The sequence below is a fragment of the Xiphophorus hellerii genome, chromosome 7, assembly GCF_003331165.1.
Source record: "Xiphophorus hellerii strain 12219 chromosome 7, Xiphophorus_hellerii-4.1, whole genome shotgun sequence".
NCBI classification, from domain to species: Eukaryota; Metazoa; Chordata; class Actinopteri; order Cyprinodontiformes; family Poeciliidae; genus Xiphophorus; species Xiphophorus hellerii.
The window spans coordinates 6,068,330-6,093,383 of NC_045678.1; the positions used below are offsets into that span (position 1 = coordinate 6,068,330).

A 25,054-nucleotide genomic window follows, 5' to 3' on the forward strand; every position below is an offset into this window, starting at 1 on the left:
AGATCCGGATGCAAGAGACTAATAAGACCTCCTTCCTTAATGTGGCTGTACTCATCCAGGAAAACCTTGAAGTAGAATCATTGCTTTTCATAAACTAAAATATAAGAATACACCACAAAAAGTGTACTTTGAAAAACATTTGTCCTTTACAAATGTCTTTGTCACCAAGAACTATTTGTATGTGGACAAGCGGCGCAATGGAGCAGAAAATAGGTATGTTTGCAAACCTCCAGTGCTAATATTGACAATGCCTGAGTATGTGTTGAAGAGCAATAAAGTTCACAATGGCTGAATAAAACGTATAAAACCTCGTAGGGTTTTCTACAAGCAGAATGATGTCTGTAGGTTTGAGAACTACCTAAAAAGATTGGATATTTAGGGTTCATAAAATTCTGAATAAAGTTGAGAGATACTGTAAGTGACTTGGAAAATGGTGAGACAATGACATGTAGCATGTCCTCAAAGTCAGATCTATGATTATTTTAAAAATGTATTTATGTTTAAGCTTGCTGTCACAGTCCACTGCTTTTGAAATATAAAATAAACAATTCTAGGCTGTCATCCATGGGAAACAAACTGCCCTGTTCATGTGACTTGTGAATTAATTTAGTTTTAGAAAAATAAAACACCAACTTTTATTGTCGTTAAAGTTTAGTGGCTTGGCTCCAGTTTTGCCAGAGTTATTGACTCTGTCCGAATCTCATGAGACATTGATGTTGACCAACTCTACAATTACTTTTGTTTGTGATTAGAGACGTAATTAAGGAGAAGTGTTTGGGTGCTATCTAGGGAATCTGTAATGACCTATATGACCCATCATATCAGGTCAGTTCAAAGCTTCTTTCTGATCACGTAGATGTATGCAACAACATCCCAAGAGTCCTTCTCACTGTGACCAACTGGGTCCTCATTAGCGGTTATAGACTGGCTGTAGATATCCAGTTCCTGAGGGATGCTCTGCTGTTTACCAAAGTGCCCACAGAGGACATTAATGACAGTGACAATTCAAAGTCTCCAGGATGCCAAAATGTAACAATTAGTGTCACAAACTTGCTTCAAGGGCTTTTGGTTCTTTGGAAACAAACTGCCTAAGTTGAGTTTGAACATGGAACATGAAGGATTTCACCTTTCTGGTATCTGATATTAATGCCATTACCAGACAAAATAACCCAACAGTTTGAAAGCACAGAACTTTTTGATACCAATGGGTTGAAAATATCAAAACTAATCAGTAGTTTAAACATCCTGTAGAAAACAGCCAATTCTTCCAACTCAAAGACAGGATACACCCCATCTAGTCATTGTTTTCTATCTCAAACTATAACATCGTGCCATGTTTTTTCTTTATTGGTTGGGTTGTACAGTTAATGACAGCAAATGAGTTTTCTTAGATCCATGTAGGCCTTTTTACAGGGAACTTCTAAACACAGACTACCTCTTCTTTGCCTTTTCATGGGGCAGTCACTTCAGCTGCTCAGTCACGTTACATAAATAGGAACGAGTAAGTCGCAGTTTATACTATACATTTCACACCTACAAACTAAGTGCTCTGTTGTTCAATCAATTCAGAGAAATAAGATTTGTGGGCCAATTTCAATCTACCATTTCTTACATTGATAATAGGCATGCAGAGCACATAGTGGCTTTAAAGAGCACTTTAAAAGGAATCAATGTTAAAGGGTGTATCATGTCATAATGCCATTCTCTCATCAATCACATCCCTGCAATGTTGCTTTGACTCATTCATGTATGCCTGAGAAATCCTCGGGTCTCCCATGGCATTAACGGGGGCCTACTCACGCAATGCACCGCCTATATTAACTATGAACTATTTCATTCTGGCGGCTATAAGAGTCAGTAAAACTGGTTAGTGAAGGTCACCACGAACAAACTGATTATTTGTACGTGTATCAGACCACATTACCGGCGTTTGACTGAGCTCAGGGCTTGTATCATGACCATACAAACCTGAAATAGAATCAACTATTAATATCCCACATACAGAGTGTCATTAGCCCCACAGTAGAAATACCTGTGGTTTGACTGGTGGCTTAACCTGGAGGCAAAGCCAAGGCGGCAGTATCGACCCAGTGTTGATTTGCCAGAAATCATAAGTACCATAAGGAAACAGATATAGGCTAGTTTTCTTCAGAGAATACAAAATACAACATATTTTCTCTACATTGAGGGGGTGAATGGAAGTCCATCCATCCATTTCCTAACACCCTTGTCCCTAGTGGGGTCAGGAGGTGCTGGTGTCTATCTCTAGCTAACGTTTCGGGTGAGAGGCGGGGTACACCCCAGACAGGTTGCCAGTCTGTTGCAGGGCAACACAGAGACAGACAGGACACACAACCATGCACACACACACTCACACCTAGGGAGAATTTAGAGAGACCAATTAACCTGACAGTCATGTTTTTGGACTGTGAGAGGAAGCCGGAGTACCCGGAGAGAACCCACGCATGCACAGGGAGAACATGCAAACTCTGTGCAGAAAGACCCCGGGCCGGGAATCGAACCCAGGACCTTCTTGCTGCAAGGCAACAGCTCTACCAACTGAGTCTTTTCCAAATGAACTGTTGTTTGCATCTAGGAGTGGCAGAAGAGTTATGCTGCCCTCTAGTAATGGTTGCAGTCAATGCAGTGTAAGACAAAGCTTTGTTGACCGTGAAGACTGAAATAGAGTCTGGTTTGCGTACAAAATACTAAAAATATTACAGTGAGTGCAGCAATATACATTAATTGAATATAACATTACATCTGTAAAGAAGGTAGACATCTCAACAAAGTATGTTAAGAATATAAACAGTTTGAATTATAAACAGTGAAACCTTCTCTATCTATCTATCTATCTATCTATCTATCTATCTATCTATCTATCTATCTATCTATCTATCTATCTATCTATCTATCTATCTATCTATCTATCTATCTATCTATCTATCTATCTATCTATCTATCTATCTATCTATCTATCTATGGTGAATACTGTTATTTCAGGAGGGTAAACTTATAAAGCAACCATAAATTGTGCTGAGTGCATAATACATTAAAGCACCTTGTCTATCAGTTTTATTTCATATTTTGTTTTTGCTATGTCTATTCAACTAGTTATAGTTTTTGATTGTCACACCTGCTTTGCATCGATTTACACCTGTCAATAAAAACAATCAGTTTCCCAAAATGATTCCAAAGTCTTTGTCTTAGTTTGTTTTCTTTTATTGTTCAGGTAAGGCCTTCCTATATTTTGTATTTTCTGTTTTTTAAACATCCAGATCAGAAGCGTCTTTGATTTTGTTGTAAAAACAAAAACTTTAACTTTTTGACCTTAAAACTTTGTCTACATTTGTTTTTTTTATCCATTGTAATATACGTGGATTAGTTTTTCCCTAAAACAAGGTCTTTAGTCAGTGAAAGTTGCAAAATGCACAATTTTGCATACTGATAGTTTCCAAGCGTCAAAGTTTGTTCACATTTCACATCATAGTCTCTTAACTGGCTTTTGTAAGACAAATGTTAGTTTTTGAAATCCACAATCATCAATAATAAGGCAATATTGGGCTTTAAAAGCCAGGAGTCAATACCATATCAACAATATGTTTTTATGTATTTATTCATTTTGACATTATGCATAAATACATCAACATGAGGGTGAAAGAAAGTTTTCCGTAACTGGACTAGTTTAACAACACTTTGTGATTTCAGAGGACAGAATCATAAATCCCAGTGGTCCAGCTCATTGCAGCCACTGGGTGATAATTAACTGGTCTGGCTTGGTTCTAGTCAGGTCAGTCCTCTGAGGCCGGTCCTGTTTACCTCAGTGCAGTTAAAACACCTGGGAGGCCAAACAAAGGACACCAATCACAGTCATTAATGAACTCTGACAGGTCAAGAGAGACCGCTTAGCTCATTCCCAGTCACGGGTCTTCCTCAAAGGGCCATGCCGAGGTTCTCTAAACATATTGCATCACGCTAAGTGGAACTTTCTCTTTCTTTTCAACTTTGACACACACTCGCAATGCAATGCAACAACTTTCGTCACTTTCCAAACAACTTTCTGGTAACTTTCTAACTCTGAGGTACACCTGGTTTCAGGTTTTCACAACTTAAGTTATTAATATAGAAATAATTCATTTTTGACAGCAGGTAGAGATGGGAATACATCCTTCACAGAAATATTAAAGAATAACAGCTTGTACCGGACTTTAATACTGAGAATTGTTCCATGCTTTCCTGAACAGAAAAGCTGCATTCGTGAAAATTATAAGTGAAAAAGCCAAACCATGTGAGATCATTCACAATGTGCTGGAGAAAACAGACTTCTTTAATCCTCTCTTTCTCCAGATATCAGGCGGCTGACGACATTAATGTCCACACAATTAATGACTTAGTGCTACTACGTCACCTAATCATGTTTAGGCGCCATGACAGGCATCAGAAGTGAGGGACAGGAATATTGAACAGAGCAAATGCGATTGTTATTTTTGCCAGAATAGCCATGGCTTCCACTTGTACAAGTCAAGCTAGCACCCCTAGTCGAGGCTGATAGACGGCGATATTTACAACAGTTGGAATAGCTTACAAACCGGTCCATACATTCTCCTTTCTGAAATGTTTGTTGATTTGATCAAATCTACTTGAGAACACGTCAAATGATTTATGCAATTAGGTCATAAACAGCATTTCCCATTACACCGTACCCGAAAGGGTACAAAAGTCTAGATGCTAACCTATTTTTTCATACATGCTAAGCTATGTGATGGTGTACTTTCTTCATGGTTACGAATGATTAGATGCCTACCTTCTTAATTTTGCCTGAAACCAAAAATACTTTTAGGAGAAATTCTGCTGCACAAAGCCTTTTACCTTTACCTGAGTAATATGTTAAAGCTACTAGTCTCCCCACTTCAGAAAACGTCACTGAATAAAGACATTTTAAGCAAACCTGGACCAGACCCGGGCCAGCAGTTTAGGTTAAAGTGAGACCTCTTGTTTATTCACAAGCTTTGTTGTTTTAATGTTGTTCTCTTTCTGTTGAAATGTTTGTACTCTTACACTCCTACATTCCTCCACTTATCCTTCGTTAAATATATGAACCAATTATGTGGCTGGAATAGAACTTTGGAACGTGACGTCACTGCTCTAGGCGTAGGGAAATGAGCGCCATCTTGTGAGGCCATATACATGACCGACAAAACGACTGTCTCACAGATATTTTGAATTTTTGAATCTAAGTTACTTAAAATTATTTAGCAATAGTTCGAACTTGCTGCGTTATTAGATGTAATATCTAATGACACAACCGAAACGGTAAAAAGATGGAAAACGGACTTTCGTTTCACTGTTTTACTGTGTAAACAACGCGAGGAGGCTAAGTTATCGGAGCTAATGAAAAGGAGACGAATGTCCCGGGTATCAGCGGTGAGACGTCCTGATATTACCTTCTCCAACATTCCAAGTTATCTACAAGTTTGCTCCAGACATGTCCATTCTGGCGAGTGTCTAAATTCGCTTTGTTGGTGTTGTGTCATAATGTTTTGCTATGATTTTGTCCGGGTTTACTCATGTTCAGTTACGTTGATGTTAAATGTCACTTACGTGACATTTAAGTGGGTCAACCTTGTTTAGGTCGGGCTTCTATTTTTTATGTAGCATAGTCCGAGTTTTGTCAGTGGACATCGAGGTTATTCCATTATTGTGAAGTAAACTATTTTACTAGTGTTATCAAATTTACAGCATTAATACTGACGTGTGTTCTAATATGTCCTCTTAAAGGCAAACCAACGTATGAAATGGATTAGCGCAATCCAGACTGAATCTTGGTCACTGTGAGGTAAACGCCACAACATCGGACCGACATGCACTTAAATTAAAGAGGCGATACAGCAAAACCATGTTGGATCAACAAGTTACAGAGACTGAGAGGTAAATAATGAAAACACAGCAGCGGAGGCTGTAGAAGAGGAGCAAGTTAGAGAGGCTGAGGAGGAAACCCCAGGAGAGGAGCTCAGCAAGGCTGCTCACTCTGAAGAGGAACATGAACCATTTGTGTTGAAATATGTGTTCAGTTGGAAGTGTCTGTTTTCTATAATTTAATCATTTAATGTGATAAACATTCATGAAACGTTTGATTCAAGCTCTTCAAGTTGCATGTAAACTTGCAACTTGAAGTTGCAAGTTGGTGTGGCCTCTTACCTCAGGTAACAAAGAAGGAGAAAAGACCGCTGGAAATGGAGGAAAAAATGGAAAATACAGCAAAATGAATCACATTTTAAGTAAAAAGTTAATATTTAAAATATTTCAGGTAATAAACATACATGTAATAAAAGATTATATTTTTAAATAAACATTTTATGTGATTAAAGTAAACAATTATATAATCAGACATTTTGCAGTAAACATTTAATGTAAACAATCAAACCAGATGAAAGAGCCCATCTTTAAACATTTAATGTGTAATTAAACATTTCAGAGTAAACAATAAAGGTGACAAGTATGAATAGATCACACTTTAAGTAAATATTTGATGTATTTAACATATTTCAGGTAAGAAGTGAATATATAATGAAATTGATCCTGTCCTAGGATTTTATGTAATTGAACATTACAGGTAACAAATGTGATGATCATCTGAGATAATACATTTTATGAAATTTTTTTACAAATTTTTTAAAAAACATAAAATAAAATTTTTTAAAAGGGGTCCAAATGTAATAAAGATGAGTGTGCTTCATCTATACAGTCTAAAAGAACAATTTCACACTGATTTTGAGTTAATTGGGCACACGGTTTGGAAGCTATTGAAGAAAACATTTAATTAGGGTGACCATATTTTACTTTGGGAAAACCCGGACAACCTGCAGCTGGGGGGGTGGGGGTGGGGGGGGGGGGGGTGCTGGTGAAACCAGAACACCTTAGAGCGGGGGGGGGGGGGCGGCCCCCGCACTGACGCGGCTCAGGGATTACGTGACACGCAGCGCCGTGCGCAGTGCCCTAAAATGCACTGTAAACTAGGTAATGTGTTTTCAGGCAGTTGACCAAAATCCCGGACGATTTTTAAATTCCCCCCGGACATCTTTTTAGGTCTGAAAAGTAGGACATGTCCGGGAAAAAGAGGACGTCTGGTCACCCTAATTTAATATTAAAATTATTTAAAATGTTGAATATGACTTAAAATTTTAATAGAGGATAGTGTGTCTCGTGTAATAGCATGAATTATCACATTTTTGTATCGGTTGGTCACAAGGCATTTATTTACAGGAGTGTTTGGTTCGGAAATTACGGTCTCAACGTGAACCTCCGAGCGCTTTATGTAGAGAACGGTAGCGGTAGAGAACAGCTGGCCGGAATTAGCGTTCATAAATCGGATCAACCTTGAGCTAAACGCCACCTACTCCGCGGAGCGCGAAAATCCAATATCTAACTTGAAAACAACCTCGATGCGGTCGGTAACACAATGAAAACGCCGGAATAAAGTTTGTTTTGGTCTTTGGCCTCAAAAGATGGCGCCGAGCGACTGCGCGAGACGTAAACGTGACACACAGTGACGTCAGTTCCAAAGCTCTATAGAGCAGCCAGTCAAGCTAACGGCTAATGTTGGTGTGGCCTCTTACCTCAGGTAACAAAGAAGGAGAAAAGACCGCTGGAAATGGAGGAAAAAATGGAAAATACAGCAAATAACATTTTTTATAAGAAGGGCCTGAACGGTTCAGTCATAATTAATGTGTTTTGGCTATTTCAAAAAAACAAAGCCGAGATCACCGCAAGTCATATCGAGCGGAAGTTCTGACGTCGTCAGGAAAAACTCAAATCTGCTGAATCACCCGAAGCAGTGGCGCCCCCTGGAGCACGCAAAATGTAAACGTCAACAATTCCACGTAATATTTTTCATGGCGTATTTTAAGAAGTTATATTTAAAATAAGCTACACAAAGAAGAGATTTTGAGAATTTATCTTTTCATTTATTTTAGCCCAAAGACATTCCTATATACAACACCACCAAAGGCATGCATTAATAATTTAGATATGTACAACAATTAAAAATGTATTTACAATGAAAGGCCAAAACATTTTATAAAATAAACAAACTTTCTTTAGCTTTATTGATCAACCAATTCAGATAAAAAAAGTTTCATATTAAGGCAAACAGTTTTTTTTCCATTATTATAAATATTTGAGACACAGTGACTAATATGAATAGCATTGCTGTGCTCATTAAACAAATCTGAGAATCACACCAAAGATAGGTAATATTGACGTATAACAATGTAATATATAGGGCTTAAAAAAGAGAAGGCAAAAAATGACAAAACCTTAAAACAAACAGTCACTTTCCCCTCGTTTGGGAGAACAACCTTCTCAGGTGTTTATAGATTTTTTTCATTTTCAGTCCGTAAATGACTGGATTAAAAAGAGGACTGCACATTATTATACACATCGTCATCACAAACCGCACAGCCTTTGAAATGTCAGATTCCAGTCTCACAATAATCACGTCATAAGCAAACAAACAGGAGTAGTTGATTAACACCATCAGGTGAGGTAAACACGTCTGTGCTGCTTTTTTCCTCACATCCCCACAGCTTCTATAGGCCACTATAAGTATAACTGTGTAAGTGAACAATATGAAAACCATGGGAAAAACAGCAATGTTGAACAGAGCAACTAGGCCGTACGTCAGCAAAGCTCTTGAAGCCACACAGAAAAGATGATGCACTGAATTGTTGCAGAAAATGCCTCTCAAAGTGAAGCTGCAGAGCTTGGAATTGGCATTTCCAATGAAGGGCACAACGGTGTGACAAGCAGGTACGAACCAAGCTAGAACAAGGAAAAAACTCACTGTTCTTTTTCTCATGATCATATGATATTGCAGAGGTCTACATATTGACACAAATCTGTCAAAGGCCATGGCTGCTAGCAGCAAGTATTCTGAACAGCTTAGAGTGTAAAATGTAAATGCCTGAATGAGACAAGCCTCGTAAGACACAATCTGCTTCTCTGATAAGAAGTCAATCAAAAGCTTCGGGTAGATAGAAGAACTGAAAAGAATGGAGTTGATCAACAAAGCAGCAATAAAGATATACATGGGCTCATGGAGGCTCTTGTGAATCACAACCAGACAAACGACTGTAAAGTTACTGGACAGGATCAAAATATAAGCTATGACCATGATGGAGAAATAAACATAGCGATATTTTTCCAACTCCACATGGCCACTGAGATTAATGTATGTTACATTCATGTTACAATCAGCAAGCAAGATGATTATAAAACTGACAGAAATAAGAAAATGAGACAAGTTTAATGTCTAAAAGTGTTGCTCATGAGAAACAAAACAATTCTTCTGGTGTCTCGTTCGTGTGCAGGTCACCGTTCCCCTGTACGCTCTGAAAAGAAACAGAGTAAGATCACCTATTTAAAGTCGCTCCTTTAACCACTATGGATTTCAGTCTATTCCAAGTGGAGCTGTTGGCACGCCAACAACTCCAGGTGTGTAGAAGTGTGAAAACGTATTACTGAGGAACAATGATTCAGGTCTGTGAAATTGTTTCACGCAGTAAAAAATGATATTTCACAAAGTAGCAGTTGCTGTTGTGCTGTTTATACCTAAAGGGTTAATATTCCTTCATGCTGAGTCTCATATGCAACCACACTAACACATGCTTACTACATATCTCTACCCAACTTAAATCCATTTTGGTTTCCACTTAAACCGTAAATATGAGGGAAAATTAAATCAGTTTTACCAAACAATAAACAATAAAAACAAGTGCAGTGGTTATATGTTGGTGGATGCTGCAGAATCTGGCTTGTTTGACCTGCTGCTTTCTGATCAGACGTGAAGAAAGCATCAAAAGACTTAAACAGCTTTTATTCATTTCTTCTTTAAGGGGCAGCATTACTTGTTTTCCAGACACAAAGTGCCATTTTATAGCACAATCAAGTAGCTATGTTACCTTCAATTATCAGAAAAATGTTAAATATATATGAAAAATGTCTTAAAAGAAATTTAACTATGTAATTTAATGCCTTGAGATTGAGCTTGTGTCTCCTCTATTATCCCTTTAAAAACATTTTACCAGTGTAGCACTGAGAAGTAGCTCCTATAATGAGCTCAGCAGATGCTCAGTTCTGTCAGGTGTTTGCTAATTGCTGCTGGCTAGTCTGAAGGAGCTAGTCTAGATGGTGTAGCTCTCACAGCACATAGTATCATGTTAAATTAAACTTCTTCACAACAAAAATACACTACAACTCAATATAAAATATCAGATGACTGAAATGTAATGTAATTTTTGTAAAAAAAAACCCAACTTATTTTCCAATTTGGGCAATTTTACGGTGGATGCTCCCTGTACATTTCTTCTTTGATCATTCTTTCAAATATAGTGAGTGCAATCAGTGACGTCCAAACAGTTAAACCAAGATTACAAGTAGTTTCTCCCAATATTTTACTGGATTGATTAGCTGTTCAGCAGAAAATTAAAAAAAATAATGTCAACATGGTGGAGCTTTCTGCAGTGAGTGTGCCTATATGCAGTTGAGTGGATTGTTTATTGTTTTAATAGAGAAGATTGTTTCAGCTGGATGGAAGAAAATCTTGAAAACACAAATTGCAAAAAGCATTTTTTATGAGGGTTACTTACTGCAGCTTTAACCAAGGTGTCAATATTTTAATTGCAATACAGTCATATCTTACATACATCATTACTTTCTATAAAATATGTTATTATACCTCAAAAATAAAGAGAAAGACTTTCCCCCCACTTCTGATAGATTTCAGTCTGAAAACGCTCCTGATGACCGACGCAGGCCTTGTGTTGGTCTGAGTCCATTCAAAATGTGACAAAGTTCAGGGAACATGACAGATTTTGTGAGACTTTTATTGTTAAGAAGAACAAAAAGCTCTTTTACAATAAAATTAGGCAGCACGCTTTCAACAAAGCCGTTAATATGTGCAGCAAATATTTTTGTCAAAATGAGAAGAACACATCTTCTAGTAGTAGTTTTGTTTTGGAAACAAATATTGAACGGTACATTTTGTAAAATATTCTGAGATAAAATCTGAACAAGGATGGGCCTTAATTAAAATATTTGAAAAGTTTTAAAAATGTATTTAAGATAAAAGACAAAACAGCAAAAGCACAAGAGGCTGAACGTTATTTCTCTACCTGCATAGGAGAGAAATCACGTCACTCATTTTGTATTTCCACACAATGTAAAATGTGAAACAATGAAAGTATCTTTTCCTCAGCTAGAACGTCCATTTGAGCTGCTACAGATGTCGTCTTCATGGTGCCACGTTTTGTCTCCGGCTTTGAAATAAAACTTGAGAGAGAACGACTAGCAGGAACTGTAATGTAGTGGAACTATTTTATGTGTAAGGTCACGTTGGAGTAGAACAAGGAAGTGATGTATACAGGAGAGACGTTAAAGCCGACAACACAATGTTCAGCAGCCTGAGAATGTGTTAGTGTTATGTTCGATATTAAAGACCTTCAAACGCAATACTGGTGACCTCCTTGATTCGGCATAACACTACAGGAACATAAGAAGCTTTCCGATGAATCAGAGAGACACTGGTACTCTTTCACAGTAAACGTTACCCACAGATTTTAAAAAGACAGAAATGATCAGTTAGACAGTGTGGGAGTCAAAACTAAAGCCTCCCATCGAAAGGCAAAAACGATGAAAGCTTAAAGCCGCTATTATTTTCCTCTGGCGTGACAGAGCAACCGCTTCAGGTGTTTGTAAATTTCTTTCATTTTCAGTCCATATACGACTGGGTTAAAAAGAGGACTGTACATTATTATTTGCAGCGTCATCACAAAACTTACAGTCTTTGAAATCTCAGACTTCAGTCTGACAATAATCACGTCGTAAGTGAGCAAACAGGAATAGTTTAATAAAACCAGCAGGTGAGGTAAACACGTCTGTGCAGCTTTTTTCCTCACATCCCCACCGCTCCTACAGGCCACTATGATGATCACTGTGTAAGTGAACAGTATGAAAACCATTGGAAGAATGCCGAGATAGAACAGCATCACCAGGCCATAAATATACAGCGCTCTTGAAATCACACAGAAGTTATAATTCACTGAGCTGTTGCAAAAAATACCTTTCAAAGTAAAGCTGCAGAGATTTAACTGGGCATATAAAACGGCCGGCACAACAAGATGGCAGGCAGGCACGAGCCAAGATAAAACGAGCAGAACAGTCACTTTTCTTTTTCTCATAATGGTTGGATATTGGGGACGCGGAGGAACACCATGGAGTGAAGACGTGCTTCTCGAGGCTCCGCAAAAGCAGGGACAAAACATTTATTTTAAAGCACACCCCTATTTATAAATCAGCCTCGCATATGTATATAATGATGCGCTTCTAATCCCTGGTTCATTTGACACCTTTTTTGGTCGATAAGTCGTTTGTTTTAATAACTTTTTGTAACAGGCCGCGGTCGTCGCCTCGAACCTAGCCAGCGTGCACTAGCTACATAGCGCCCGACCCGGGCCCGAAACGGACTGGTTTGTCACTTTTGGGTTGATCCCTTGTCCCCTGCACGGTGGTACTAGGACTGATATTACTGCGGGCACGGGTGAGCATAAAAGAGTGGTTTCCGTCCTTGGATGGTCCATTGTGCTAAAGCTAATTATTGGTTGCGCTCGCTCGTGTCGCTGAACTGTGACGTCATCGTTTACGCCAACTTTCTTCGGCACTGTTTGGGACCATTTTCTGTTTTAAAGTACTGCGACTCTTGTAAAATGGACAAGAGGGAAACTAAGGGACCTCGTCAGAGACGTGCTGCCGCTGAGACGGGCTCTGGATCGGGCGCGCTCCGGATGGATGAGACGCCGCTGGGGAGCGACGAGCGTGGATCAGATACACCGCTCAGTGAGGCAACATTCATCAAAGCACTGCAGGGTCTGAAGCAAGACATTTGTGATACTTTTGACAAGAGGATCGACTCTCTTACTCTCACATTAAGGTCAGAAATTAAATCCGTGAAGGCTGAGCTTAATGCTAATATAAACTCCATCCAGTCTCTTGTTGAAACTCAGGGAGCCACAATCAAAGAGCTTGAGGTCTCTGCTACCTCTTGCAGTGATGATTTGTCCTCCCTGCAGACCTCTGTATCCGTTTTAGCAGGGGAAGTTAAACAACTACAGGCTAAATGTGAGGATCTGGAGGGGAGGTCAAGGCGTAATAATATTCGTCTCATCGGGCTGGCTGAAGGACTGGAACTGCCCAGTTCTAGAGAATTCATCTCACAGCTTCTGCGTGACCTTTTGGGATTGGAGGATGTGCCGCTTCTGGACCGAGCTCACAGATCTAGCAGGGAAAAACCTAAAGAAGGAGCTCCACCTCGACCAATTATCATCAGAGTGCATTATTTTCATGTGAAGGAACTGATTCTGCGCCGGGCAGGAGCTGCTGCACCTCTTCTCTATCAGGGCAGGAAAATTTTTATCTTTCCAGACTTTACGTCATCAGTGGCCAAAAAACGCTCACAATTTGGGAATGCCAAACGTCTCCTACACTCGTGCCCTGGCGTTAAGTTTGGTCTGTTCTACCCTGCTGAGTTAAGAATCACACTGCCAAATGGAGCTGTGCGCAAGTTTTCCGACCCCGAAGCTGCCACAGACTTTATTAAGAAACTGGGAGGTGGTGCTCCTTCTGACTAATAACTTTGACTTGGTTTGAGGCTGATGTTCGTTATTTCTGATTTATATTTGTGAAATGGTAACCTAACTGAAGGTTGTTTTTTTTTTTTTTTGTGATTTCACAAAATGTAGGGGGTGCTTTTAGTACCAGATTTTGTTAATTTTTATTTTTTTTTTTCTTCTTACATATTTGATTCTAATCATTTACTTATCTTATTTATGATGTTTTATTTATTTTTGTTTAATTTTTAAAATTTATTTTATTTTATAAATATTACTATATTATTATATTATTTATATTTTATTAAATCTCTTTTTTTTTTCTTTTTCTTTCAAATACCTTTTTAGTTTTTCTATCCTTACTACTGATTTATTTCCTATATATACTTTATTTGTTTATTTATATTTCTGTGTGTGTATGGGTATGTAGATGCATATCTATTTATACACTTAATTAGATAATATAATTTGATCCACTTTTTTTTTTTGTTCCTGCTTTGCACTGGTGGGAGCTTGAGTTCTACTGGGTCCGTGGATGCTTGGGGAGAGGTATCTAGTAGTTAGCAAAAGGGGGTATGCGCGCATCTTGTTTGGGAAGATGCTTCAGCAATCAGGGGTAAGTTCTAACGTTCTTGTTTTGTCGTACTGTTTTTCACATGTTATTTGGTCTTTAAGTGCTATCAATGGGTCATTCTTTACACAGATTGATGGATGTCACAAGCTAATTGTGATAATTTACTAAAGGGTCAGGTTTTCAAGTTTTGTAGCTGGAATTGTAAGGGTTTAAATCAACCCATTAAAAGGAGTAAAGTGCTCCATCATTTACAGCATTTGGGTGCTCAAATTGTGTTTTTACAAGAAACCCACTTGAAAATTTCAGATCATTCTAGACTCCGGAAGGGCTGGGTTGGCCAAATGTATCATTCAACTTTTCAAGGTAAATCTCGAGGTGCTGCTATTTTAATTCACAAATCAGTACCATTTGTGTCCTCTAACATTATTACTGATCCTAATGGTAGATACATTATTGTTTGTGGGAGCATCTTTAATACAAAATTAGTTTTGGCTAATGTGTACGCACCGAATTGGGACGATTATAATTTTTTTAGTTCCTTTTTTACCAAAATTCCAGATTTATCTTCACATTTTCTTATCTTGGCTGGCGATTTGAACTGTTGGCTGGGCCCTTTGGATCGGTCATCAAATAATGTTAACAGACAATCACATTCTTCCAAAGTTGTTAATAATTTTCTTAAAGAATTCTCAGTTATTGATGCCTGGCGCTTTCTTAACCCTACTCGTAAAGAATATACATTTTTCTCCCCAGTTCACCATACATACACTCGTATTGATTACATTCTTTTGGACAGCCGACTGATACCGCATATCCGATCTTGTTCTCACAATGCCATTGTGATTTCAGATCATGCTCCTGTGACATTGGACCTGGTGATGGGAGGTGGCTCTCCTTCTGTTGTTCCTTGGCGCTTGAACACACGTCTGTTGTCTGATGATAAGTTTGTTGCCTTTGTTACTTCAAAAATAGACTTCTTCATTGCCACAAATGATACTCCAGGTACATCACCCTCTCTCTTGTGGGAGACTTTTAAGGCTTTTATACGAGGACAGATTATATCCTACAGTAGTTTCGAAACTAAACAGAGAAAGGCAAAGTTGTCAGAACTTACAACTCGAATTCTGCAGTTGGATGAACTATACGCAGCTTCCCCCTCACCCGAGGCATACAATGTTAGGTTGTCTTTACAGGCAGAGTTTGACCGATTGGCATCAGTACAAGTGGAGGAGATGCTTTTGAAGTCGCAGCATGCCCAATATGAATATGGTGACAAGGCCAGTAAACTACTTTCTCACCAACTTCGTAACGCGTCAGCAACACATTTTATCCCACAGATCCAGACTCACAATGGCATTTCTTCGGATCCACAAATAATTAATAACCAGTTCCAAGAATTTTATTCGTCATTATACGTGTCTGAATGTCCATTTGATATTTTGTCTCTGGACTCTTTCTGTGATAACCTTGTTTTTCCTGTACTAGACCGAACTTATAGTCTTAAAATGGAAGAGCCCTTGGCTGTAGAAGAAGTTCTACGTGCTCTTAATAATATGCAAAGTTCAAAATGCCCAGGACAGGATGGATTTCCTGTCGAATTTTATAAAAAGTTCAGTCTTAAGTTGGCTCCCCTCCTACTGAACATGTTTAGGCACTCATTTGAAACTGGAACTCTCCCAGCATCCTTGTTACAGGCTTCTATTTCTTTGATCCTGAAGAAGGATAAAGATCCTTTATCTTGTGGCTCCTATCGCCCAATTTCTCTTTTAAATGTAGACTATAAAATTCTCGCCAAACTTTTAGCCCTCCGTTTAGAAACTGTCTTGCCATCTTTGATCAGTCCTGACCAGACTGGATTTATTAAGGGGAGATATGCCTTCTCCAATGTTAGACGGTTATTTAATGTGCTCTATAACCCCACAGATTCTTGTGAAGCTGAATTTGTGATTAGTCTGGATGCGGAGAAGGCGTTTGACAGGGTGGAGTGGGGTTACCTTTTTTATGTACTTCAACGTTTTGGATTTGGTAATAAGTTTGTTTCATGGATAAAGCTCTTATACACTTCCCCACTTGCCTCTGTCAAAACAAATTCCATTTACTCTAAATACTTTCCTCTTTTCAGAGGCACTAGACAGGGGTGCCCCATGTCCCCATTACTTTTTGCAATAGCTATAGAGCCATTGGCCATCTCACTTAGATCCAATACACATTTAAGTGGGGTCACAAGATCAGGCATTGAACAACGACTTTCCTTGTACGCCGACGACTTGCTTCTCTATATTTCTAAACCAGCCTCTTCAGTCCCTATTGTACTTTCAACTCTTGATCAATTTAGCCGCGTTTCTGGCTATAAACTAAACCTCGGTAAAAGTGAAATTTTTCCATTAAATTCGGTGGCTCGAAAATATTCACTTGCTTCTCTCCCATTTAGGGTTGCCCTTGATGGTTTTACATATTTAGGTGTTAAGGTCAAATGTAAATTTTGCGACCTTTTTAAATTTAACTTTGAGCCGTTGGTGGACAAGGTCAAACAAGACCTAGATAGATGGTCTTTGCTTCATTTATCCGTTGCTGGGAGAATTAATACGATTAAAATGAACGTGCTTCCCAAGTTTTCTTTTCTCTTTCAGTGTGTCCCTGTTTTTATCCCCGTTTCTTTTTTTAGCAAACTGGACCAAATCATCACTGGATTTATTTGGGATCATAAACCCTCTAGAATTCGTAAATCATATCTTAGGAGACCAAAAAGTGTGGGTGGAATGGCATGGCCGGACTTTATGTTTTATTATTGGGCATCCAATATTAGAATTCTTAATTATTGGTTAAAGACAAATGATTTGGACAGTGCCCCGGCTTGGCTGGATTTGGAAGCCTCATCCTGTATACGATCGTCTTTGTCTGCTTTAGTTTATGCTCCCAAATTGCTATCAGGAGCTGAAATTCCGAACAACAAAATGGTGAGAGTGACTCTGAAAATTTGGTTTCAGTTCCGCCGCTATTTTAAATTAAACTTTTTTTCTTTACAATCTCCTATCTTCAAGAACCCTTTATTCCGGCCCTCTATGATCGATAATGCTTTCTCCGTTTGGTTCTCTCATGGTATCAAAAGCTTTAGTGACCTCTATGAGGAGGGTACATTTGTCTCCTTTGATCAGCTTTCTGCAAAATTCGACCTCCCAAAGAGCCACTTTTTTCGTTACCTACAGGTCCGAAGTTATGTTAAGGAAAAAACTTCTCTCTTTCCCTCTAAACCTCCTGTTAATGATTTGGATAATCTTCTGTCACCTTCCCCACCGAAAAAGGGTCCTATTTCATGTTTGTATGAGAGATTGTGCTGTCTTCGTGAGTCCCCAATTCTCTCAATCAAAGCGGCATGGGAAGAGGACTTGGGTTTTCTGTTTCCAGATGACTTGTGGGATAGAATTCTTTACCGTGTTCATGGTTCGTCACTGTGTGCCAGACACGGACTAATTCAGTGTAAGGTCCTGCATCGCACTCACTGGACTAAGGCCAGGCTTTCTAAAATATACCCAAACGTTAGTCCGGAATGCGATCGTTGCCATCAAACACCTGCCTCACTGATCCATATGTTTTGGTCATGCCCATCACTAAAGCAATATTGGACAAACATTTTTGCAGCCTTGTCTGAAGTAGCTCATATGTCCATCCAGCCTGATCCACTAACTGCATTGTTTGGTGTACTTTCTGAGACGGTTTCTTTGTCAAGACTTGAGGCTGATCTGGTTTCATTTCTCACTTTGTTGGCGAGGCGTAGAATATTGCTGTGCTGGAAATCAGCTTTACCTCCCTCATTTGAAATCTGGATTAAAGATGCTTTACACTTTAGTAAACTTGATAAGATTAAATTTACCCTACGAGGTTCCACAACTAAATTTTTAAAGATTTGGCAGCCGTTTTTTGATTTTGTTCAGACATTGCCGTCCCGTATGGTGCCCAACTAAATTTTGCTTTTGCCTGACCTTTTTATTTACATTATCATATTATTTATCAAATTATTTATTTTGTCATTAATACCTATTGATGTACCTTTTTCTTAAATCCTTCCCCCCCCCTTTTTTTTTTATTTTTCTTTCTTTCACTATTAAGACCTATATTTATATCATTGTACTTTGCACACAAGACTAATGTCTTTTTTATTTCTTCTTCTAACATATCTACTTTTTGTTTTTCCTTGTTTTCTTTTCTTATTCCTCTGGATTTTATTTGGGAAGGCTTATCCATGTGTTCTGTACGACTTATGTTCGGTTCTGTTATAGAAAAAAAGTTTACATATCTTGTTCATATATTTTTGTACATTTTGTATTTTGATGTTAAAACCTAATAAAAAAAAAAAAAAAAAAAAAAAAAAAAAAATAATGGTTGGATATTGCAGAGGTTTACATATGGACACATATCTGTCATAAGCCATTGCAGCCAACAGCAAGAATTCAGAACCACTTAATGAATAGAACAAATACATCTGAAAGAGACACGCTTCATAAGCTATGATCTGTTTTTCAGATATAAAGTCGATCAAAAGCTTCGGGTAGACCACGGTGCTGAAAAGCATGGAGTTCATCAGCAGAGCAGCAATGAAAACATACATGGGCTCATGGAGGTTTCTGTGGATCACAATCAGGCAAAACACTGTTGAATTGCTGGACAGGATCAAAACATAACTTGTAAACATGAAGACAAAATAGACATATCTGTATTTTTCAATCTCTAAGTGACCGTCAAGAGTGATGTAAGTGACATTCATTGCAGTAGGCAACGTAGTTACGAAAACAGAAATGAAAAAGTGAGACAGACTAATAGTTTCAAAGTGCTGCACATGAGGAAAGTAGTCGAATGCAGCAGCGACTCTTGGAAAAAAGTCAGACTGTTGACTGTTTGATATCGAAGGACTCTTTAAAGAGCTTTTCTGGCCACCATGGACTTCAGAGACTAGTCCTTGAAGAGATGTTGGCATGGTAACAAACTTTAAGTTGAAGCGACGAGTGAGTCGGTACGGCTCATTGTGCATCCATTAAACTTTTACAGCAACGTTTGTGATCCGTACGCAGATTTGTGCACTTTAATAAGGAGTAAAATAGGAAAACCTTTAAATGGCATTAAAGTTTGGTTTGAAACTGTTTAATTTTGATCTGGATTTGGGCGGGTTACAGGTTTATTTCTACTCAATTTAACATTTTTTTGTATATTTTGTAAATTTAAAGTTATGTCTTTGAATGCACAACAATAAGATGCCAACAAGTAACAAAAGAGGTGTAAAATAATGGATTTAAGTCATAAATTCACATGTTCAGTGAGAAAAAATCAGTTTATTATGTTAGGAGTTCTGCATTTTGTGCAAAATTAATTATTGTTCATGGCAGTGGCTTTAGTAGCAAGTTTTCCCCCAGAAAACTGGCCAAGTCTGGTGGTTGGGTCAGTCATTCATCCAGCGGCCCGTCGTGTTTTTGAGTTAAAAAATGTTTAAAGTTGACAGGAAATTTGAAAATATCACTTGATAATTATGTGTTACATGAAAGATTGTTAGATTAATACCTGAACACCAACTATAAAGTCTTAAAAAATGCAAACATTTAAAAAAAACTCAAATAAATAAGAAATCTTATCCTGGCGGGGGAAGATTTAAGCCTGGTGGCCCACCAGGCTTATAAGACTCTGGGGGAAACCCTGGATAGGTAATCACTTTGTATTCAAACTTATGATTAACAGATAGAAATACACAGATAGTTATAGATGTTGTATTGTATTAATCAAGACTGATGGTTGTTGCTGTGACAAAATACAAAAGCATTTCATTCTGGTTAAGAGTCTAATTTGAAAACATCGTAAAAAAAAAACACACCAGTATCGTATTTTCCGCACTATAAGGCGCATAGAACAGACGCTACAGTAGAGGCTGGGGTTACGTTATGCATCCATTAGATGGAGCTGCGCTAAAGGGAACGTCAACAAAATAGTCAGATAGGTCAGTCAAACTTTATTAATAGATTACAAACCAGCGTTCTGAAACCTCCGTTCATTCCCAAAATGAATAAAAAGCTGTTTTATTATTTTCCACGAGGTAAAGTAAGTGACGTGGTATTTTCGTGACACAGTTTATCTTTTAATAACAGCAAAGTATAACATATAGTGGAGGGGAACTTTTCCTCGATTCAATAAACACGTAAAAAACAGTCTGATACTGTTATGGTAAATCAAACTTTAGTTAAATACCAATATATATCCACTTCCGCACCATTGATTGGTTCATGTTAAATTCTCTGGCTGCTGCTCTGTTCCCGTGTTCTACTGCGTGACTGATCGCCTTGAGCTTAAACTCTGCGTCGTAAGCGTGTCTCTTAATAGGAGCCATTTTGGGGTCTTGACACAAAACCCAGCAGGCACCGCGCACTTCTTCTTCTACAGGGAAAAATGAAGTCGGCGGCTGCTTACCGTAGTTGTGAGACCTGTTGTGGCTCAATATTGCTTCATATATAAGGCGCACCGGATTATAAGGCGCACTGTCGGCTTTTGAGAAAATTAAAGGTTTTTAGGTGCGCCTTATAGTGCGGAGAATACGGTAATTTCCATTTTACATTTATGCACAAACTAGTTTACTGTGTACTGTTCTAAAAACAAACTCATTAAAAATGTATTTACAGTAAAAATAATCATTTTAAAACAAAGTAACATGAATGTTGTTTGGTAAAAATAAGAGGCCACTTAAAATGATCAGTTTCTCTGATTTTACTTTTTACAAGATTATGTTTGAGTAAAATGAACATTGTTTTTTACTCTATGAACTACTGATAACATTTCTCTGAAATTCCAAACAAATATTTAGTTTATTGGCAGAAAATGAGAAATGGTCAAAATAAAGACAAAGATGCAGTGATTTCAGACCTCAAATAATTTAAAGAAAACAAGTTCATATTCATATAGAAAAAAACACAACATTAATGTTTTAACTCAGAAATCAGTATTTGGTGGAAGAACCAGGAGGTTTTCAATGGGGTTCAGTGCAGTGGGCTCTTCATGTTTTCCAGAGCTGGATAAATACAAAATGTTTAATATTTAGTTTTGGCAGTAAATATACAACTAAACCTTTCATAAAATATTGATAAATTAGATCATGTCAATGACAAGCTTTATTAACAAAGATTTGCGCAGCATTTTGAATGTATTTTTTTTTTTAAACACATAGGCACAAGGACCTTCTTTAGCTTCACAGAATAACCATTTGTTATAAAAAGAAAATATAATTAATAATAACAGTAGTACATCCTGTCTTAAATTACACTGGCTTTAAAACAAACCTGAGTAAAACTAGTTAAGACTATTATTAAAAAAGAGGATCATTTAATGCTAGCTTTGGACAAAACGTTTGGCTCTTTTCCTCTTTAATCTTGCCCGGGATCTTCCGAGTCCTTGGCGAGTGACGCTCTCCGTGCAGCGACGTGTAGCGACGGCGTGCTGCTAAAACGAAACAACAACAAAACGTGTTGACGTCACAAATCACGGAGTTTAATCTCATACAAAGCAATCGACAACAAAGCTGCAGAGGAACAGAGATATACATTTTATCACAAAATAAGACACACAAGGGAAGACAAACGAACATAAAGACAGACAAAGGCGCCCACGTGCAGAAAAGATGAAAAAACTCTCAGACTCTCCGGTGTTGACCTGAAATTTTAACCAAAGAGGCGTTTCCCTATTTAATATATGCAAAGAAGGCATTCCGTTGTCCGACTAATCAGAGCCCTGTCTCGGCCCCCCAGAGAAAGTTGGGACTTCCTGATTTATAGCAAAGGTGTCTGTTTTTTATCTACGCAAACGGGCGGACCTCTTCGTCTTGGGCCGTGCCAGATACGGGGAGAGGCGCCAAAGAGTCTCTAACCTCTTTCAGACTGTAAATTTTATTGCTGTGTCTGTCAAAAGGGGGAGGAAAAAAGGCCCTGCTTTGTCTGCTTTCCGCATCTCAGACGAGACCTGTTCCAAATAGAAGTATTGTATATAACTGTTACACATGTCGTATATTGGCTATATTAAACACCAAAAAATAATCATTTTTCTTAACACTATCATTATTGTAGATAAGGTAAATGAATGTGAGAAACACACAAAACTGATCAAATTCCACGTTTACCTCTAATAATTAAACAGTTTTCAAAAATAATTATTTCCTGGTACAGAAAAAAGACAAAAACGACCGAAGCTTAAACAAGCTGTCACTTTCCTCTGGTGTGACAGAGCAACCGCTTCAGGTGTTTATAAATTTCTCCCACTTTCAGTCCATATATGACTGGATTAAAAAGAGGATTATACATTATTATCTGCAATGTCATTATGAAACGTACAGTTGTTGAAGTATCAGATTGTAACCTAATAATAATCATGTCACAAGTGAGCAAACAGGAGTAGTTGATTAAAACCAGCAGGTGAGGTAAACACGTCTGTGCAGCTTTTTTCTTCACATCTCCACCGCTCCTACAGGCCACTATCAGTATCATTGTGTAAGTGAAGAGGATGAAAAACATCGGAAGAAGGCTGATGTTGAATAGAACCACTAAGCAGTAGATCACTATCGCTTTTGAAGCCACGCAGAGAAGATAATTCACTGAATTGTTGCAAAAAATGCCTTTCAAAGTGAAGCTGCAGAGATTCGAATGAGCAAACAGAACGGTGGTCACAGCCACATGGCAGGCAGGCACGAACCAAGATAAAACGAGGAGAACAGTCACTTTTCTTTTTCTCATAATGGTTGGATATTGCAGAGGTTTACATATGGACACATATCTGTCATAAGCCATGGCAGCCAACAGTAAAAATTCAGAGCCGCTTAATGAATAGAATAAAAAACCCTGAAAGAGACAAGCTTCATAAGTTATGATTTGCTTTTCAGATATAAAGTCAATCAAAAGCTTCGGGTAGACCACGGTGCTGAAAAGCATGGAGTTCATCAGCAGAGCAGCAATGAAAACATACATGGGCTCATGGAGGTTTCTGTGGATCACAATCAGGCAAAACACTGTTGAATTGCTGGACAGGATCAAAACATAACTTGTAAACATGAAGACAAAATAGACATATCTGTATTTTTCAATCTCTACGTGACCGTCAAGAGTGATGTAAGTGACATTCATTGCAGTAGGCAACGTAGTTACGAAAACAGAAATGAAAAAGTGAGACAGACTAATAGCTTCAAAGTGCTGCACATGAGGAAAGTAGTCGAATGCAGCAGAGAGTCTGAAAAAAAGTCAGACTGTTGACTGTTTGATATCGAAGGACTCTTTAAAGAGCTTTTCTGGCCACCATGGACTTCAGAGACTAGTCCTTGAAGAGATGTTGGCATGGTAACAAGCTTTAAGTTGAAGCGACGAGTGAGTCGGTACGGCTCATTGTGCATCCATTAAACTTTTACAGCAACGTTTGTGATCCGTACGCAGATTTGTGCACTTTAATAAGGAGTAAACATAGGAAAACCTTTAAATGCCATTAAAGTTTGGTTTGAAACTGTTTAATTTTGATCTGGATTTGGGGGGTTACAGGTTTATTTCTACTCAATTTAACATTTTCTTGTATATTTTGTAAATTTAAAGTTATGTCTTTGAATGCACAACAATAAGATGCCAACAAGTAACAAAAGAGGTGTAAAATAATGGATTTAAGTAATAAATTCACACGTTCAGTGAGAAAAAATCAGTTTATTATGTTAAGAGTTCTGCATTTTGTGCAAAATTAATTATTGTTCATGACAGTGGCTTTAGTAGCAAGTTTTCCCCCAGAAAACTGGCTAAGTCTGGTGGTTGGGTCAGTCATTCATCCAGCGGCCCGTCGTGTTTTTGAGTTAAAAAATGTTTAAAGTTGACAGGAAATTTGAAAATATCACTTGATAATTATGTGTTACATGAAAGATTGTTAGATTAATACCTGAACACCAACTATAAAGTCTTAAAAAATGCAAACATTTAAAAAAAACTCAAATAAATAAGAAATCATATCCTGGCGGGGGAAGAAGTAAAGCCTGGTGGCCCGCCAGGCTTATAAGACTCTGGGGGAAACCCTGGATAGGTAATCACTTTGTATTCAAACTTATGTTTAACTGAAGGAAATACACAGATAGTTATAGATGTTGTATTGTATTAATCAAGACTGATGCTTGTTGCTGTGACAAAATACAAAAGCATTTCATTCTGGTTAAGAGTCTAATTTGAAAACATCATAAAAAAAAAAACACACCAGTATCGTATTTTCCGCATTATAAGGCGCATAGAACAGACGCTACAGTAGAGGCTGGGGTTACGTTATGCATCCATTAGATGGAGCTGCGCTAAAGGGAATGTCAACAAAATAGTCAGATAGGTCAGTCAAACTTTATTAATAGATTACAAACCAGCGTTCTGAAACCTCCGTTCATTCCCAAAATGAATAAAAAGCTGTTTTATTATTTTCCCCGAGGTAAAGTAAGTGACGTGGTATTTTCGTGACACAGTTTATCTTTTAACAACAGCAAGGTATAACATATAGTGGAGGGGAACTTTTCCTCGATTCAATAAACAGGTAAAAAACAGTCTGATACTGTTATGGTAAATCAAGCGTTAGTGCAATCACAATATATATCCACTTCTGCACCATTGATTGGTTCATGTTAAATTCTCTGGCTGCTGCTCTATTCCCGTGTTCTACTGCGTGACTGATCGCCTTGAGCTTAAACTCTGCGTCGTCAGCGTGTCTCTTAATAGGAGCCATTTTGGGGTCTTTACACAAAACCCAGCAGGCACCGCGCACTTCTTCTTCTACAGGGAAAATGAAGTCGGCGGCT

The 25,054-nt window shown here is 38.1% G+C and overlaps 3 protein-coding genes across 3 annotated transcripts; all 3 read right to left on the reverse strand.

Annotated features, from left to right (window-relative positions):
- Positions 1-7,958: 7,958 nt before the first annotated feature.
- LOC116722535 (olfactory receptor 10K1-like) lies at positions 7,959-9,373 on the reverse strand. The gene has a single exon (XM_032566688.1). It carries the CDS (start codon positions 9,242-9,244, stop codon positions 8,330-8,332), a length of 915 nt encoding a protein of 304 aa, XP_032422579.1. The 5' UTR covers positions 9,245-9,373; the 3' UTR covers positions 7,959-8,329.
- A 2,170-nt stretch (positions 9,374-11,543) lies between these two features.
- LOC116722815 (olfactory receptor 11A1-like) lies at positions 11,544-19,207 on the reverse strand. The gene is made up of 2 exons (XM_032567135.1): positions 18,627-19,207; positions 11,544-12,252 (listed from the first exon to the last, which is right to left on the reverse strand). The coding sequence occupies exons 1-2, from the start codon at positions 19,205-19,207 to the stop codon at positions 11,709-11,711; spliced, it is 1,125 nt and encodes a 374-aa protein (XP_032423026.1). The 3' UTR covers positions 11,544-11,708.
- A 3,228-nt stretch (positions 19,208-22,435) lies between these two features.
- Positions 22,436-23,638, reverse strand: LOC116722816 (olfactory receptor 11A1-like). The gene is made up of 2 exons (XM_032567136.1): positions 23,625-23,638; positions 22,436-23,478 (listed from the first exon to the last, which is right to left on the reverse strand). Exons 1-2 carry the CDS (start codon positions 23,636-23,638, stop codon positions 22,461-22,463), a joined length of 1,032 nt encoding a protein of 343 aa, XP_032423027.1. The 3' UTR covers positions 22,436-22,460.
- Positions 23,639-25,054: the final 1,416 nt, after the last annotated feature.

Coding starts and splice junctions, on each gene's coding strand:
- LOC116722815 (XM_032567135.1), bottom strand. CDS start 19,207: ATGCCAACATCTCTTCAAGGACTAGTCTCTGAAGTCCATGGTGGCCAG. Junction 12,253..18,626: donor GTGTCCATATGTAAACCTCT/GCAATATCCAAC, acceptor TCCTCCGCGTCC/CCAATATCCAACCATTATGA.
- LOC116722535 (XM_032566688.1), bottom strand. CDS start 9,244: ATGAATGTAACATACATTAATCTCAGTGGCCATGTGGAGTTGGAAAAA.